This window comes from Salvelinus namaycush, chromosome 11, assembly GCF_016432855.1.
Source record: "Salvelinus namaycush isolate Seneca chromosome 11, SaNama_1.0, whole genome shotgun sequence".
Lineage (NCBI taxonomy): Eukaryota > Metazoa > Chordata > Actinopteri > Salmoniformes > Salmonidae > Salvelinus > Salvelinus namaycush.
In genome coordinates this window covers 38,627,318-38,645,244 of record NC_052317.1, presented here as the reverse complement: position 1 = coordinate 38,645,244, position 17,927 = coordinate 38,627,318, and the positions used below count along the sequence as shown (strand labels likewise).

General features: G+C 46.5%; 1 protein-coding gene across 1 annotated transcript; it reads right to left on the bottom strand.

The window, feature by feature from the left end:
- Nucleotides 1–115: 115 nt before the first annotated feature.
- On the bottom strand, nt 116–16,178 carry LOC120055402 (serine/arginine repetitive matrix protein 2-like). Its single transcript, XM_039003266.1, has 11 exons — nt 10,491–16,178; nt 8,913–10,317; nt 7,303–7,373; nt 7,131–7,216; nt 6,970–7,030; nt 6,775–6,850; nt 6,611–6,658; nt 1,763–2,019; nt 986–1,195; nt 765–853; nt 116–637 (listed from the first exon to the last, which is right to left on the bottom strand). The coding sequence occupies exons 1-11, from the start codon at nt 16,176–16,178 to the stop codon at nt 559–561; spliced, it is 8,070 nt and encodes a 2,689-aa protein (XP_038859194.1). The 3' UTR covers nt 116–558.
- Between the last annotated feature and the right edge of the window lie 1,749 nt (nt 16,179–17,927).

The following is a 17,927-nucleotide window of genomic DNA, read 5'->3' as shown; positions in this document are numbered from 1 at the left end:
AATTACACGCTATTCCCTATATAGTGCACTACTTGGGCCCTGGTCAAAAGAAGTGCACTATGAAGAGAATAGGGTGCCATTTGGGACTCAATATACCAATAAGAAGCAAACTAGATGACTGAGGAAGCTTTATTGAGCTGACATGATTCACATTCAGAATGTTATATGCCTGTCACCAAGAAATAGGTATAGATGAAGGTATCGACAAGCTAACCTTACATAGCCACATAATTAGACAGGAATTCAAACAGGAAGAGGAATTAAAATATTACTATTTAAAAAAAAAGAAGACATTCCTTTTCCATATAAAAATAGACCAGTATTTACAGAATTTACAGTAATCCAGCCTTAACGGGCAACCATGATGGATAAAATACTGTGGTAGTGGGTCTAAACCGCGGTGTACGTCCTCCCAGGATTTTCACATTCACGGTAAAACGCTGCAGATGTCGTCTCAATCAGAAATGACATTTGAAGGTAAAGCACTATACAACACGCCCTGGGATTTCATCTCGGCTGAAGTCTGACGGCTGGAAGCCAAAGTAGGCAGTGTGGTGTTCAGTGCACAGGACGCTGACCGATCGATGCTTTCATTTTCATCTGTTGCTCGATCATCCAATCAAACTCCTCTCTTTCCCTGAGGACAGGAAGGAGGGACAAGAAAACAGATGTGGGAACTGGTGTGTTAAACCTGACTTGGGTTAGCTCCCCAAGCTAATGCCTAGGCTTTAGTTCAGTGGGCTCACACACTACTCCTCTCTTACCTTTTACTCAGACAGGGCCCTTTTAGGTATTTGTCCTCTGCCTTCACCAGTGACAACTTGTCCACTCCAGCTATGGCATAGATAATAGCCTGCAGGAGAAGAAAACTTTAGAATAATTTAATTTAAACTAATTCAACAGTAAAGGGGAATATAAAACACACACAGCAAAAATAAATGTGTGTGTCGATGGACAATAAAGTTGTATCCTATTGCATTGTGACCTCAGGTAAGAGGACGTCCAGGACGAGACGTATGCGGTCAACGTCAGCCAGGCAGGGGGCGGTGAGGGGGGCGGTCTCATACACCCCCCTCAGGTACTGATACACCTGGTCCAGCTGGTCCTCATCCTCCAGGTAGGTGTCCACTACTGACCGACTGGCTGCCAGGAACCATCGCAGCCACTTAGACTGTTGCTGCCCGCCGATCACACCCTGGGGGGGGGGGGGGGGGGGGGGAAGAGGTTATCATATACAGAGAGACCTGATCACACCCTGGAGGGCAGAGAGAGGTTATCATATATAGAGAGACCTGATCACACCCTGGAGGGGAGAGAGAGGTTATCATATATAGAGAGACCTGATCACACCCTGGAGGGGAGAGAGAGGTTATCATATATAGAGAGACCTGATCACACCCTGGAGGGGAGAGAGAGGTTATCATATATAGAGAGACCTGATCACACCCTGGAGGGGAGAGAGAGGTTATCATATATAGAGAGACCTGATCACACCCTGGAGGGGAGAGAGAGGTTATCATATATAGAGAGACCTGATCACACCCTGGAGGGGAGAGAGAGGTTATCATATATAGAGAGACCTGATCACACCCTGGAGGGGAGAGATGGAGATGGGGAGAGAGAGGATGGAAGGAGGGAGAGAGCAAGAAAGAGAAATGAGGGAGAGAGGGGAATGAAGGGAGAAAATCTGATACTGACAGTCAGAGAAGAGAACCTATCGAGTGCCTGGGAGAGTGAGGGAGGCATCGGCATGGTTACTCACTAGAAGGCGTGTCTCCACCCGGCGTTGCTTAATGATGAAGTCCACCAGTTTCTCATTGGCACGGTTACGTGCTGCCTTGGAGCGGTCAGGCAGCAGCTTCCTCCTCCTCCTCCTCCTCCTCTCCTCCTCCTGCCGGCCGCTGCCCTCCTCCTCTTCCTCCCCAAGGTCAGAGGTTAAAAACTGCTCCTCCAACATCAGCTTACTGGGGAAGTTGAGGTCAGAGGTACTCTGAGGATAACGTCTCCTCACAGGACAGCCTGTTGGTGGATCAGGCAGGTTATTTATCCATCCTTCACCTTTTATTTACATTTATTATGGATCCCCATTAGCTGCTGCCAAATCAGCAGCTTCTCTTCCTGGGGTCCAGCAAAATGAAGGCAGTTTATACAATTTGACAAAATATTACAATACAGTCACAACACAATGTGTGCCCTCAGGCCCCTACTCCACCACTACCACATATCTACAGTACTAAATCCATGTGTACAGTTGAAGTCGGAAGTTTACATACACTTAGGTTGGAGTCATTAAAACTCATTTTTCAACCACTCCACAAATTTCTTGTTAACAAACTATAGTTTTGGCAAGTTGGTTAGGACATTTACTTTGTGCATGAAACAAGTAATTTTTCCAACAATTGTTTACAGATTATTTCACTTATAATTCACTGTATCACAATTCCAGTGGGTCAGAAGTTTACATACACTAAGTTGACTGTGCCTTTAAACAGCTTGGAAAATTCCAGAAAATTATGTCATGGCTTTAGAAGCTTCTGATCGGCTAATTGACATCATTTGAGTCAATTGGAGGTGTACCTGTGGATTTATTTCAAGGCCTACCTTCAAACTCGGTGACTCTTTGATTTTCCCATGATGTCAAGCAAAAGGGAAAATGAAAAAAAAATATATGTTGTAGACCTCCACAAGTCTGGTTCATCCTTGGGAGCAATTTCCAAACACCTGAATGTACCACATTCATCTGTACAAACAATAGTATGCCAGTATACACACCATGGGACCACGCAGCCGTCATACCGCTTAGGAAGGAGACGTGTTCTGTCTCCTAGAGATGAACGTACTTTGGTGCGAAAAGTGCAAATCAATCCCAGAACAACAGCAAAGGACCTTGTGAAGATGCTGGAGGAAACAGGTACAAAAGTATCTATATCCACAGTAAAACGAGTCCTATATCGACATAACCTGAAAGGCCGCTCAGCAAGGAAGAAGCCACTGCTCCAAAACTGACATAAAAAAGCCAGACTACGGTTTGCAACTGCACATGGGGACAAAGATTGTACTTTTTGGAGAAATGTCCACTGGTCTGATGATATAAATATAGAACTGTTTGGCCATAATGACCATCGTTATGTTTGGAGGGAAAAGGGGGAGGCTTGCAAGCCGAAGAACACCATCCCAACCGTGAAGCATGGGGGTGGCAGCATCATTTTGTGGGGGTGCTTTGCTGCAGGAGGGACTGGTGCACTTCACAAAATAGATGGCATCATGACGGAGGAAAATTATGTGGATATCTTGAAGAAACATCTCAAGACATCAGTCAGGAAGTTAAAGCTTGGTCGCAAATGGGTCTTCCAAATGGACAATGACCCCAAGCATACTTTCAAAGTTGTGGCAAAATGGCTTAAGGACAACAAAGTCAAGGTATTGGAGTGGCCATCACAAAGCCCTGACCTCAATTCTATAGAAAATTTGTGGGCAGAACTGAAAAAGCGTGTGCGAGCAAGGAGGCCTACAAACCTGACTGTCAGGAGGAATGGGCCAAAATTCACCCAACTTGTTGTGTGAAGCTTGTGGAAGGCTCACGAAACGTTTGACCCAAGTTAAACAATTTAAAGGCAATGCTACCAAATACTAATTGAGTGTATGTAAACTTCTGACCCACTGGGAATGTGATGAAAGAAATAAAAGCTGAAATAAATCACTCTACTATTATTCTGACATTTCACATTCTTAAAATAAAGTGGTGATCCTAACTGACCTAAGACAGAGAATTTTTAATAGGATTAAATGTCAGGAATTGTGGAAAAACTGAGTTTAAAATGTATTTGGCTAAGGTGTACGTAAACTTCAGACTTCAACTGTATGTATAGTGCATATGTTATCGTGTGTGTGTGTGTGTGTATGCATGCGCCTGTGCCAATGTTTGTGATGCTTCACAGTCCCCGTTGTTCCATAAGGTGTTTTTTTATTATTATTATTATTTTTTAAATCTAATTTTACTGCTTGCGTCAGTTACTTGATGTGGCATAGAGTTCCATGTAGTACTGTGCGCCTCCCATAGTCTGTTCTGGACTTGGGGACTGTGAAGTGACCTCTTGTGGCATGTCTTGTGGGGTATGCATGGGTGTCTGAGCTGTGTGCTAGTAGTTTAAATGGACAGCTCGGTGCATTCAACATTTCAATACCTCTCATAAATAAAAGTAGTGATGAAGTCAACCTCTCCTCCACTTTCAGCCAGGAGAGATTGACATGCATATTATTAATATTAGCTCTCTGTGTACATCCAAGGGCCAGCCGTGCTGCCCTGTTCTGAGCCAATTGCAATTTTCCTCAGTCCTTTTTTGTGGCACCTGACCACACGACTGAACAGTAGCCAACGTGCGACAAAACTAGGGCCTGTAGGACCTGCCTTGTTGATAGTGTTGTTAAGAAGGCAGAGCATCGCTTTATTATGGACAGACTTCTCCCCATCTTAGCTACTACTGCATCAATATGTTTTGACCATGACAGTTTACAATTTAGGGTTACTCCAAGCAGTTTAGTCATCACAACTTGCTCAATTTCCACATTATTTATTACAAGATTTAGTTGAGGTTTAGGATTTAGTGAGTGTTTTGTTCCAAATACAATGCTTTTAGTTTTCGAAATATTTAGGGCTAACTTATTCCTTGCCACCCACTCTGAAACTAACTGCAGCTCTTTGTTGAGTGTTGCAGTCATTTCAGTCGCTGTAGTAGCTGATGTGTATAGGGTTGAGTCATCCGCATACATAGACACTCTGGCTTTACTCAAAGTCAGTAGCATGTCGTTAGTAAAAATTTAAAAAAGCAAGGGGCCTAAACAGCTACTCTGGAGAATTCCTGATTCTACCTGGATTATGTTTGAGAGGCTTCCATTAAAGAACCCCCTCTGTGTTCTGTTAGACAGGTAACTCTTTATCCACATTATAGCAGGGGGTGTAAAGCCATAACACATAAGTGTTTCCAGCAGCAGACTATGATCGATAATGTCAAAAGCTGCACTGAAGTCTAACAAGACAGCCCCCACAATAATGTTATCATCAATTTCTCTCAGCCAATCATCAGTCATTTGTGTAAGTGCTGTGCTTGTTGAGTGTCCTTCCCTATAAGCCTGCTGAAATTCTGTTGTCAATTTGTTTACTGTGAAATAGCATTGGCTAACTTATTCCTTGCCACCCACTCTGAAACTAACTGCAGCTCTTTGTTGAGTGTTGCAGTCATTTCAGTCAAACACAATTTTCTCCAGAAGTTTACTAAGGGTTGGTAACAGGATGATTGGTTGGCTATTTGAGCCAGTAAAGGGGGCTTTACTATTCTTGGGTAGCGGAATGACTTTAGCTTCCCTCCAGGCCTGAGGGCACATGCTCTCTACTAGGTTTATATTGAAGATGTGGCAAATAGGAGTGGCAATATCATCTGCTATTATCCTCAGCAATTTTCCATCCAGATTGTCAGACCCTGGTGGCTTGTCATTGTTGATAGACAACAATAATTTGTTCACCTCTACCACAATGACTTTACAAAATTCAAAAGTACAATTCTTGTCTTTCATAATTTGGTCCGATATACTTGGATGTGTAGTGTCAGTGTTTGTTGCTGGCATGTCATCCCTAAGTTTGCTAATCTTGCCAATTAAAAAGTCATTAAAGTAGTTGGCAATATCATTTGGCTTTGTGATGAATGAGCTTCTGATTCAATGAATGAAGGAGCCGAGTTGGCTTTCCCCCCACAATTTCATTTTAAAGGTGCCCCAAAGCTTTTTACTATCATTCTTTATATAACTTATCTTTGTTTCATAGTGTAGTTTATTTTTCTTTAGTCACATGATTTCTTAATTTGCAATACGTTTGCCAATAAGTGGGGCTGTCAGACTTAACTGACATACCCTTTTGCCTCATCCCTCTCAACCATACATTTTTCAATTCCTCATCAATCCAAGGGGATTTAACAGTTTTTACAGTCATTTTCTTAATGGATGTGTGCTAAATAGTAACTGGAATAAGTCGTTTCATAAATGCGTCAAGTGCAGCATCTGGTTGCTCCTCATTACCCTCCACAGACCAGCAAATATTCTTTACATCGTCAACATATGAATCACTACAAAACTTATTGTATGACCTCTTATACACTATATTAGGCCCAGCCTTTGGAACTTTGGTTTTCCTAGATATGGCTATTATATTGTGATCACTACATCCTATGGATTTGGATACTGCTTTAAAGCAAATTGCTGCAGCATTAGTAAAGATGTGATCAATACATGTTGATGATTTAATTTCTGTGCTGTTTGTAACTACCCTGGTAGATTGACTGAGAACCTGATCCAGGTTGCAGGCACTGGTTACAGTTTGAAGTTTTTTTTCCTGAGCTTGATGATAGCCAGTCAATATTTAAAATCACCCTGAAAACATACTTCTCTGTTGATATCACATACATTATCAAGAATTTCACACATATTATATTTAGTCAGGTCAGTTAGAGAATAGATTCTGTTGTACTATAATGACCATCTTAAATTAAGAACAGGCAGCATTGGACTGAAGTTAAACATTGAATAGCAAAGTGCCAACATCTAATAGACATGAACTTACTTATGTCATCAGAAAAGTATTCAATGAAGGAGCCGGTGAAGCCACATCCTGCAAAGACAATACAAAACATCAAGGAAAACACAACACACATAATGAACTTCATCAGGGTCCGGACAACAGGCGCACAGTGCTCATTCTAAGAGAAGCGTAGTAGAATTGGTTACCGATACGGATTCTATAGTCGGCGATCAGCTCCAGGCACCATTTGATGGCAGCATCATAACTCTCTCTGGCTTTACACTACAGACGACAGCAAACAACACACCAGTCACCAGGAATACATATACAAAAACAGCTGTATCTATACTATATATTAGTTGTATGGAGACAGTATTCATAAAAGAGTTTAAAAACCTTACCACAAGCTGATCAGCCTCTTCACAGTCAAAAGGCTTCAATGTTTTTAGGGCCACAGAGAAGCTGGAAAAGAAACGGAAAAAACATGGTTAATATCGGAACAAAGGTTCATTACTAAAGAATGACAGTGGAAATTGGTTAAACAGAGTTTTGGGGTTCCTACCCTTTTCGTATCCTCTTCTTGTCAAACAGCAGGTTGTCAATAAACACAATGCTGGCTTTCTTCATCTTCCGGTTCACGCTTTTCACCTGAGGAGAAGAGTTGTTGTCAGCTCTAACATGTCCCCACCACATCTCATCGTTTCATGTTGTTGGGAGCACAGATCCACACTCACCATTGCCGGCCAGAAAGGATAGTTTCTAAATTTGCACCAAACACATATTCCCTCTGTTATGGACAGCGGCTCTGAAAGAGACAAATAATTATTTATATACTGAACAAAAATATAAACGCAACATGTAAAGTGTGAGTCCCATGTTTCATGAGCTGAAATAAAAGATCCCAGAAATGTTCCATAAGCACACAAAAAGCTTATTTCTCTCCAATTTTGTGCACAAATTTGTTTACATCCCTGTTAGTGAGCATTTCTCCTTTACCAAGATAATCCATCCACCTGACTGGTGTGGTATATCAAGATTTAATAGCATGATCATTACACAGGTGCACCTTGTGCTGGGGACAATAAAAAGGCCACTAAAATGTGCAATTGTCACAATACAATGCCACAGATGTCTCAAGTTTTGAAGGAGCGTGCAATTGGTATACTGACTACAGGAATGTCCACCAGAGCTGTTGCCAGAGAATGCAATGTTAATTTCTCTACCATAAGCCACCTCTAAATTTGTTTTAGAGAATTTGGCAGTACTTCCAACCGGTCTCACAACCGCAGACCATGTGTAACCACACCAGCCCAGGTCCTCCACATCTGGCTTTTTCACCTGTTGGATCATCTGAGACCAGCCACTTTGACAGCTGATGAAACTGTGGGTTTACGCAACCAACAAATTTCTGCACAAACTGTCAGAAAAGGTTTCAGGGAAGCTATTCTACATGCTTGTCGTTCTCACCAGGGCCTTGACCTGACTGCAGTTCGGCGTCGTAACCGACTTCAGTGGGCAAATGCCCACCTTCGATGGCCACTGGCACGCTGGAGAAGTGTGCTCTTCATGGATGAATCCCAGTTTCAAATGTGGGCGAGCAGTTTGCTGATGTCAACGTTGTGAACAAAGTGCCCCATGGTGGCGGTGGGGTTATGGTATGGGCAGGCATAAGCTACGGACAACGAAAACAATTGCATTTTATCGATGGCAATTTGAATGCACAGAGATACCGTGAAGAGATCCCGAGGCCATTGTTGAGCCATTCATCCACCGCCATCACGTCATGTTTCAGCATGACAATGCACGGCCCCATGTCATCTTTTCACATTTCCTGCAAGCTGAAAATGTCCCAGTTCTTCCATGGCCTGCATACTCAGACTGTCACCCGTTGAGCATGTTTGGGATGCTCTGGATCGGCGTGTACAACAGCGTGTTCCAGTTCCTGACAATTTCCAGCAACTTTGCACAGCCATTGAAGAGGAGTGAGACAACATTCCATAATCAACAGCCTGATCAATTATGTGAAGGTGATGTGTCGCGCTGCATGAGGCAAATGGTGGTCACACCAGATACTGACTGGTTTTCTGATCCACGTCCTCTTACCTTTTGTTTTAAGGTATCTGTTCCCAACAGATGCATATCTGTATTCCCAGTCATGTGAAATCCATAGATTAGGACCTAATTCCTTTATTTCAATTGACTTATTTCCTTATATGAACTGTAAAATCTTTTAAATTCTTGCATGTTGCGTTTATATTTTTGTTCAGTGTACTTAAAAACAATGTACAATTTTTGCAGGCGTCATGTCAGGGAGGGAGTTTATCAACCATCCACACTAACTCACTTGTGTTATTTAAGAAACTGGGCAGATCTTCCTCATCCTCCTGCTCTTCCTCCTCTTCAAGAGGAAGTGATGACAAGTGGTCTTCCTGTAGGCTCAGTTCGATGGACAGGTTTGAGGACAGGGAGGCATCTCCTGTGTCTTCGTCCGGTGAGTCCAACTCCAGTAGCTCAAACCGTGGTCTGGAGCATTGGATTGGCTGAGAGCTGGTGCTGTCGTCGCTCTGCAGCCCGACTCTCTCCACTCCCTCTGCTGTAAGACCCTTCCTGCTTCTACGTCTGTGCTTGGCTGGAGGCCCCTCTGAGCTGCAGGTCTGGGAACCTCCCTCTGCTGTAAGACCCTTCCTGCTTCTACATCTGTGCTTGGCTGGAGGCCCCTCTGAGCTGCAGGCCTGGGAACCTCCCTCTGCTGCAGTCTTCACCTTCTTACCATACTGAGTCTTCACTCTCTTCCCTACAGCCGGGTCCTTCACTCTCTTCCCTACAGCCGGGTCCTTCACTCTCTTCCCTACAGCCGGGTCCTTCACTCTCTTCCCTACAGCCGGGTCCTTCACTCTCTTCCCTACAGCCGGGTCCTTCACTCTCTTCCCTACAGCCGGGTCCTTCACTCTCTTCCCTACAGCCGGGTCTTTCACTCCCTTCACTACAGCCGGCTTCTTCACTCCCTCCACTCCAGCCGGCTTCTTCACTCCCTTCACTACAGCCGGCTTCTTCACTCCCTTCACTACAGCCGGCTTCTTCACTCCCTTCACTACAGCCGGCTTCTTCACTCCCTTCACTACAGCCGGCTTCTTCACTCCCTTCACTACAGCCGGCTTCTTCACTCCCTTCACTACAGCCGGCTTCTTCACTCCCTTCACTACAGCCGGCTTCTTCACTCCCTTCACTACAGCCGGCTTCTTCACTCCCTTCACTACAGCCGGCTTCTTCACTCCCTTCACTACTGCCGGCTTCTTCACTCCCTTCACTCCAGCCGGCTTCTTCACTCCCTTCACTCCAGCCGGCTTCTTCACTCCCTTCACTCCAGCCGGCTTCTTCACTCCCTTCACTCCAGCCGGCTTCTTCACTCCCTTCACTACAGCCGGCTTCTTCACTCCCTTCACTACAGCCGGCTTCTTCACTCCCTTCACTACAGCCGCCTTCTTCACTCCCTTCACTACAGCCGCCTTCTTCACTCCCTTCACTACAGCCGCCTTCTTCACTCCCTTCACTACAGCCGCCTTCTTCACTCCCTTCACTACAGCCACCTTCTTCACTCCAGCCGGCTTCTTCACTCCCTTCACTCCAGCCGCCTTCTTCACTCCCTTCACTACAGCTGCCTTCTTCACTCCAGCCGGGTCCTTCCTTGGTCGACCTCTGGGTTTACCCCAAGGTTTACTGCTGGGTACAGCTCCGTCTGGCTCTGGATTCTGAAAGAGAGAAAGTTACTGAATATTGAATAGTTTAAGCATTTACTACTCTACAGAGAATAAGCCTGGACTAAAACTCCTTTTCAATGGAGATTCTCCATTGTCAAGGCAAATTGTCTCTCAGTGCATAACGTCACGTCTGTTTCGACTCAGTGTTGATAAAGATACAGTACCTTGTCTAGATGTTCTAACAGCTTCCAGGTGATAGGTGAGGCGTTCTGAGGGCTGTCTGGCTTAGAGCTGGGGACCAGGGGAGACAGAGAGACAGAGAAGGGGTTGACTGTTCCTATGGAGGATCTGGGGCCTGGGGTGGAGCTAAGACACATCTGCTGCTGGACCACCTTAGTTCTGCCTCTGACTCTCTTAGGTGTGTTTGTGTTTGTCGTTCTGACTCTCTTAGGTGTGTTTGTGTTTGTCGTTCTGACTCTCTTAGGTGTGTTTGTCGTTCTGACTCTCTTAGGTGTGTTTGTCGTTCTGACTCTCTTAGGTGTGTTTGTCGAGAAAGAGACGGCAGGAGGGCTGAGAGTAGGAGAGAGGCTCCTCTTTAGGCCAGAAGAGAGTTCTGCAGATAGAACAGGGAATGAAGAAAGGATCTCAGAGTCTACCCTGTGGCTCTGTGTTTTTTTTCTATGTTTTCTCTTTGGGACAGCAGGAGGGTTGTGTGTGGAAGAGGAAACGCTGGGGGAGAGGTCTGCAGATAACACAGGGAGTGAGATGGGGTTGGCAAAGACTACATTATGGCTCTTTGACTTCTTAGTATATTTTTTCTTTTTTACAGTCTCCACTTGTGACTGTAGCTTACGTTTCAGCGATATTTCAGATGTCTTTTCCCTATTTCCCACAGTTTCCTGTGACTGGTCTACTTTATGGCTATGTGACTTTCTAGTATGTTTCCACTTCCTCACAGTCTCTTGCGACTGGACAGTCTTCTGCGACTGGACAGTGTCCTGTGATTGAGCTACCTTGGAGGTCTGTGACGTTTTAGATGCATGCTTCCTCTTGCTCAAATTCTCACTCTCTTGTGACTGGTCAGTCTCCTGCGACTGGTCTACCTTAGGGGTCTCCGATTTTTTTGTATACTTCCTCTTTGTCACCGGTGCCGGACACCTGTCCTCAAGGCCAGGCGCAGGTGAGTTGGGTGTCAAGGACTGCGTCTCAGCCTCTGTTTGGTCCTCTGGCTGTGAACATGGGCGTGTATCTGTTAGGGCCTGATGGATCTGATGTTCTGGGACAGTATGAGGTGTCTTGTCTTTGGGTGGCCTCCCCCTCTTGCGCCGTTCACCGTGTGGGTGTGACGCATCAGAAGTTCCTTTCTCTGTGGTCCTCTGTTTCTGGGGTGAAACAAATAGTTCAGCCTCTAGCTCTCTGGTCAGTGAGTCTGTGTGATCTCCAGCAATTAGGACATTATGGCTGGTTGTATCTCCTTGTTCTACAGATGGACTACAGAGATGGGACCCTTCGTTACGCTGTACCCTCTGGAAATCCTTGGTGGGGGATGGTAGTTCAGAGGTGCCCACGGGTGGGTTGGGTGACAGGGGCTGTGTCTCAACCTCTGTTTGGGCATCAGGTGGCTGACACCTGTCCTCAGGCACAGGTGGGTTGGATGACAGGGGATGTGTCACTGTGACAGCATTCGTTTGTTCCTCTCGCTGTGAACATGGGTCTGAATCTGAAGGGGACTGGATCTCCTGTGACTGGTCAGTCTCCTGCAAATGGTCAGTCTCCTGTGACTGGTCAGTCTCCTGCGAATGGTTAATCTCCTGCGACTGGTCAGTCTCCTGCGAATGGTTAATCTCCTGTGACTGGTCAGTCTCCTGCGAATGGTTAGTCTCCTGTGACTGGTCAGTCTCCTGCGAATGGTTAGTCTCCTGTGACTGGTCAGTCTCCTGCGAATGGTTAATCTCCTGTGACTGGTCAGTCTCCTGTGACTGGACTACCTTAGATGTCTTCTTCCAATTTCTTACAGTCTCCTGCGGCTGGTCAGTCTCCTGCGGCTGGTCAGTCTCCTGCGGCTGGTCTACCTTAGGGGTCTCCGATTCTTTTGTATACTTCCTCTTTGTCACCGGTGCCGGACACCTGTCCTCAAGGCCAGGCGCAGGTGAGTTGGGTGTCAAGGACTGTGTCTCAGCCTCTGTTTGGTCCTCTGGCTGTGAACATGGGCGTGTATCTGTTAGGGCCTGATGGATCTGATGTTCTGGGACAGTATGAGGTGTCTTGTCTTTGGGTGGCCTCCCCCTCTTGCGCCGTTCACCGTGTGGCTGTGACGCATCAGAGGTTCCTTTCTCTGTGGTCCTCTGTTTCTGGGGTGAAACAAATAGTTCAGCCTCTAGCTCTCTGGTCAGTGAGTCTGTGTGATCTCCAGCAATTAGGACATTATGGCTGGTTGTATCTCCTTGTTCTACAGATGGACTACAGAGATGGGACCCTTCGTTACGCTGTACCCTCTGGAAATCCTTGGTGGGGGATGGTAGTTCAGAGGTGCCCACGGGTGGGCTGGGTGACAGGGGCTGTGTCTCAACCTCTGTTTGGGCATCAGGTGGCTGACACCTGTCCTCAGGCACAGGTGGGTTGGATGAGAGGGGATGTGTCACTGTGACAGCATTCGTTTGTTCCTCTCGCTGTGAACATGGGTCTGAATCTGAAGGGGACTGGATCTCCTGCGGCTGGTCAGTCTCCTGCGGCTGGTCAGTCTCCTGCAGCTGGTCAGTCTCCTGCAGCTGGTCAGTCTCCTGCGGCTGGTCTACCTTAGGGGTCTCCGATTTTTTTGTATACTTCCTCATCGGTGACTGACACCTGTCCTCAGGCACAGGTGGGTTGGGTGACAGGGGGTGTGTCACTGTGACAGCATTCGTTTGTTCCTCTCGCTGTGAACATGGGTCTGAATCTGAAGGGGACTGGATCTCCTGTGACTGGTCAGTCTTCTGCAAATGGTCAGTCTCCTGTGACTGGTCAGTCTCCTGCGAATGGTTAATCTCCTGTGACTGGTCAGTCTCCTGCGAATGGTTAATCTCCTGTGACTGGTCAGTCTCCTGCGAATGGTTAGTCTCCTGTGACTGATCAGTCTCCTGCAAATGGTTAGTCTCCTGTGACTGGTCAGTCTCCTGCGAATGGTTAATCTCCTGTGACTGGTCAGTCTCCTGTGACTGGACTACCTTAGATGTCTTCTTCCAATTTCTTACAGTCTCCTGCGGCTGGTCAGTCTCCTGCGGCTGGTCTACCTTATGGGTCTCCGATTTTTTTGTATACTTCCTCTTTGTCACCGGTGCCGGACACCTGTCCTCAAGGCCAGGCGCAGGTGAGTTGGGTGTCAAGGACTGTGTCTCAGCCTCTGTTTGGTCCTCTGGCTGTGAACATGGGTGTGTATCTGTTAGGGCCTGATGGATCTGATGTTCTGGGACAGTATGAGGTGTCTTGTCTTTGGGTGGCCTCCCCCTCTTGCGCCGTTCACCGTGTGGGTGTGACGCATCAGAGGTTCCTTTCTCTGTGGTCCTCTGTTTCTGGGGTGAAACAAATAGTTCAGCCTCTAGCTCTCTGGTCAGTGAGTCTGTGTGATCTCCAGCAATTAGGACATTATGGCTGGTTGTATCTCCTTGTTCTACAGATGGACTACAGAGATGGGACCCTTCGTTACGCTGTACCCTCTGGAAATCCATGGTGGGGGATGGTAGTTCAGAGGTGCCCACGGGTGGGTTGGGTGACAGGGGCTGTGTCTCAACCTCTGTTTGGGCATCAGGTGGCTGACACCTGTCCTCAGGCACAGGTGGGTTGGATGAGAGGGGATGTGTCACTGTGACAGCATTCGTTTGTTCCTCTCGCTGTGAACATGGGTCTGAATCTGAAGGGGACTGGATCTCCTGCGGCTGGTCAGTCTCCTGCGGCTGGTCAGTCTCCTGCGGCTGGTCAGTCTCCTGCGGCTGGTCAGTCTCCTGCAGCTGGTCAGTCTCCTGCGGCTGGTCTACCTTAGGGGTCTCCGATTTTTTTGTATACTTCCTCATCGGTGACTGACACCTGTCCTCAGGCACAGGTGGGTTGGGTGACAGGGGATGTGTCACTGTGACAGCATTCGTTTGTTCCTCTCGCTGTGAACATGGGTCTGAATCTGAAGGGGACTGGATCTCCTGTGACTGGTCAGTCTCCTGCAAATGGTCAGTCTCCTGTGACTGGTCAGTCTCCTGCGAATGGTTAATCTCCTGCGAATGGTTAATCTCCTGCGAATGGTTAATCTCCTGTGACTGGTCAGTCTCCTGTGACTGGTCAGTCTCCTGTGACTGGTCAGTCTCCTGTGACTGGTCAGTCTCCTGTGACTGGACTACCTTAGATGTCTTCTTCCAATTTCTTACAGTCTCCTGCGGCTGGTCAGTCTCCTGCGGCTGGTCAGTCTCCTGCGGCTGGTCAGTCTCCTGCGGCTGGTCTACCTTAGGGGTCTCCGATTCTTTTGTATACTTCCTCTTTGTCACCGGTGCCGGACACCTGTCCTCAAGGCCAGGCGCAGGTGAGTTGGGTGTCAAGGACTGTGTCTCAGCCTCTGTTTGGTCCTCTGGCTGTGAACATGGGTGTGTATCTGTTAGGGCCTGATGGATCTGATGTCCTGGGACAGTATGAGGTGTCTTGTCTTTGGGTGGCCTCCCCCTCTTGCGCCGTTCACCGTGTGGCTGTGACGCATCAGAAGTTCCTTTCTCTGTGGTCCTCTGTTTCTGGGGTGAAACAAATAGTTCAGCCTCTAGCTCTCTGGTCAGTGAGTCTGTGTGATCTCCAGCAATTAGGACATTATGGCTGGTTGTATCTCCTTGTTCTACAGATGGACTACAGAGATGGGACCCTTCGTTACGCTGTACCCTCTGGAAATCCTTGGTGGGGGATGGTAGTTCAGAGGTGCCCACGGGTGGGCTGGGTGACAGGGGCTGTGTCTCAACCTCTGTTTGGGCATCAGGTGGCTGACACCTGTCCTCAGGCACAGGTGGGTTGGATGAGAGGGGATGTGTCACTGTGACAGCATTCGTTTGTTCCTCTCGCTGTGAACATGGGTCTGAATCTGAAGGGGACTGGATCTCCTGCGGCTGGTCAGTCTCCTGCGGCTGGTCAGTCTCCTGCGACTGGTCAGTCTCCTGCGACTGGTCTACCTTAGGGGTCTCCGATTTTTTTGTATACTTCCTCTTTGTCACCGGTGCCGGACACCTGTCCTCAAGGCCAGGCGCAGGTGAGTTGGGTGTCAAGGACTGTGTCTCAGCCTCTGTTTGGTCCTCTGGCTGTGAACATGGGTGTGTATCTGTTAGGGCCTGATGGATCTGATGTCCTGGGACAGTATGAGGTGTCTTGTCTTTGGGTGGCCTCCCCCTCTTGCGCCGTTCACCGTGTGGCTGTGATGCATCAGAGGTTCCTTTCTCTGTGGTCCTCTGTTTCTGGGGTGAAACAAATGGTTCAGACTCTAGCTCTCTAATCAGTGAATATGTGTGATCTCCAGCAATTAGAACATTATGGCTGGTTGTATCTCCTTGTTCTACAGATGGACTACAGAGATGGGACCCTTCGTTATGCTGTTCCTCTGGCTGTGAACATGGGTCTGAATCTGAAGTGGACTGGATCTGATGTTCTGGGACAGTATGAGGTTTCTTGTCTTTGGGTGGCCTCCCCCTCTTGCGCCGTTCACTGTGTGGCTGTGATGCATCAGAGGTTCCTTTCTCTGTGGTCCTCTGTTTCTGGGGTGGAATTAGTGATTGAGACAGGCTAGCAGGGTTGGTTGAAACAGGTGTTTGAACTGGGCTAGCAGGACTAAGTCCTGGCTGTGGAGTGGATGTTTGGTGGTCGGTCCAATTTGAGGTCTTCTGAGTGGAAAAGGAAGAACTGTCCTCTGGTGAATTCATGTTCAAGGCCAGGCGAGCTCCAGCGCTTCAACTCCTCAGGAGAGAAATGCTTGTCATCTTGAGCTGTGGTGGAACCATGCATGAAGATAACAGGTTTATTCTTTGTGTTGATCAAATAACAGCCATGTCAATTTCCCGAGAGGGTTGTAAACATTAAATGTGTAGGCTAGTAATTAGCACCTAGGAAACATCTTAGCAAACATCTGGCCAGCTAGCTAAACACTGACAGCTTGTGAATTTGAAAGTTGCGTTACTAGACCAAACTGTGGCCATTCAAAGGATTAACACCTTCCATTTGCATCTTGAAAACGAGATCGTGCATCTCAAAAGATTTCATCATGCAAAATTTCAAATAAATAACGTTAGCTAGTTAGCCGTTAGCTAGCTGACAACACTACTAGAGATCGGTCTCATCAGATATTTAAAAATAAAACATGAACATATGAGATTAGAGACAGTTGACTAGTTTTGATAGATTTTCGTATTCACTTTACATCCGCATATGGGATGTACGGCGTGCTTTCTGGTATAACAACGGTAGCTAGCTAGCTAGCTAGCTAGAAAGCTACCGATAATTCTACAGCGTGTTTTGAATTGCATCGGTTACTCTGTGCTGGCTAACCGTTAGGTAGCTAACTTGCTAAAGTAGTATAGTAGTTAGGTTCCAAATACTGATATTCATAAAGATTCATACGTACACATAGAAACAGCAAGTTAGCTAGGTTGAATAGTTTCTTCTTGATACTTCAAATGTTGCAACTCCTTCTGGGTTAGCACTAGTTACCATATCCACAAAGTCAAAATTGGCTATCGTCAACTGGCTATATCGTAAAAATTCATGAAAACGAAAATGTGCTTTCTTTTCTTAATTTAAGTTTAGGCTTAAGGTTAGCAGTCTGGTTAAGGTTAGGTTTCAAATATGATTTTAAGAATATAAATTGTAGAAATAGGTGGGGTTTGTTACTTTGTGGCTGTGGTAACTAGTGACGACCCGCCCAAACCAAACAGAGATACTTTTGAGGAGATGGGAAACTCCACTGGACTTGTGTATATTGTCCATGCGTCGTCAATGGGATCGCAGTGAATTCTGAGCTATTCTGGGATAAGGAGAGCTGTCCTCCAAGGAGTGAATGGGGGTCAATTGGGCGCTAGCTCCAAAACCCAACATTAGCATCAATTTCGTGAACAAGTATAACATTACAAATATTTTCCGAGATGTGAGATAATTAATTGGTTCTCTGTAACATTGTATAGCTTTGGAATCGTGACGTTACCTACTTTCGAGGAAAATAGGCAGGTTTCTCGATATATGGTGCTTTCAAGACAACTGGGAACACGGACAAAACGAGGTTAAATCATGAGGTCAGTGATATTCAAATCGGAAAGTCTGAGCTTTAGAAAGAGGCCCGACTTCACGACTTAGAGTTCCGAGTTGGATGACCGTTCAAAACGATTTTTTACATTCGGAGATCGTTTTTTCTCGAGTTCCCAGTTGTCATGAACGCACTGAAGTCGGAGATTTCCAAGTTCCTCGTGAATTTTAAACGCGGCATCACACTCCGACTTCGAGAAGGGATTGCATGACGATTAGTTTAGCAACCGCGTGACGCAGCATGACAACGTCAACCCGATTGGTCGATACGTTTCTCTATTCTTGCCCAATGGGATTTCCATCTCTTCCGTTCTCTATTTCTATTTCCGAGTTTCGCGCTATTTGATTCATGGGATATGTAGTACATTATACTGAAC

Bases quoted from the DNA above. Each gene is read 5' to 3' on its own strand.
- LOC120055402 (XM_039003266.1), bottom strand. From the start codon at position 16,178: ATGAATTCACCAGAGGACAGTTCTTCCTTTTCCACTCAGAAGACCTCA. The intron at 6,659-6,774 runs GTAACCAATTCT...TTGTCTTTGCAG, and splicing joins CGACTATAGAATCCGTATCG to GATGTGGCTTCACCGGCTCC. The intron at 2,020-6,610 runs GTAAGTTCATGT...ATCCACCAACAG, and splicing joins ATACTTTTCTGATGACATAA to GCTGTCCTGTGAGGAGACGT.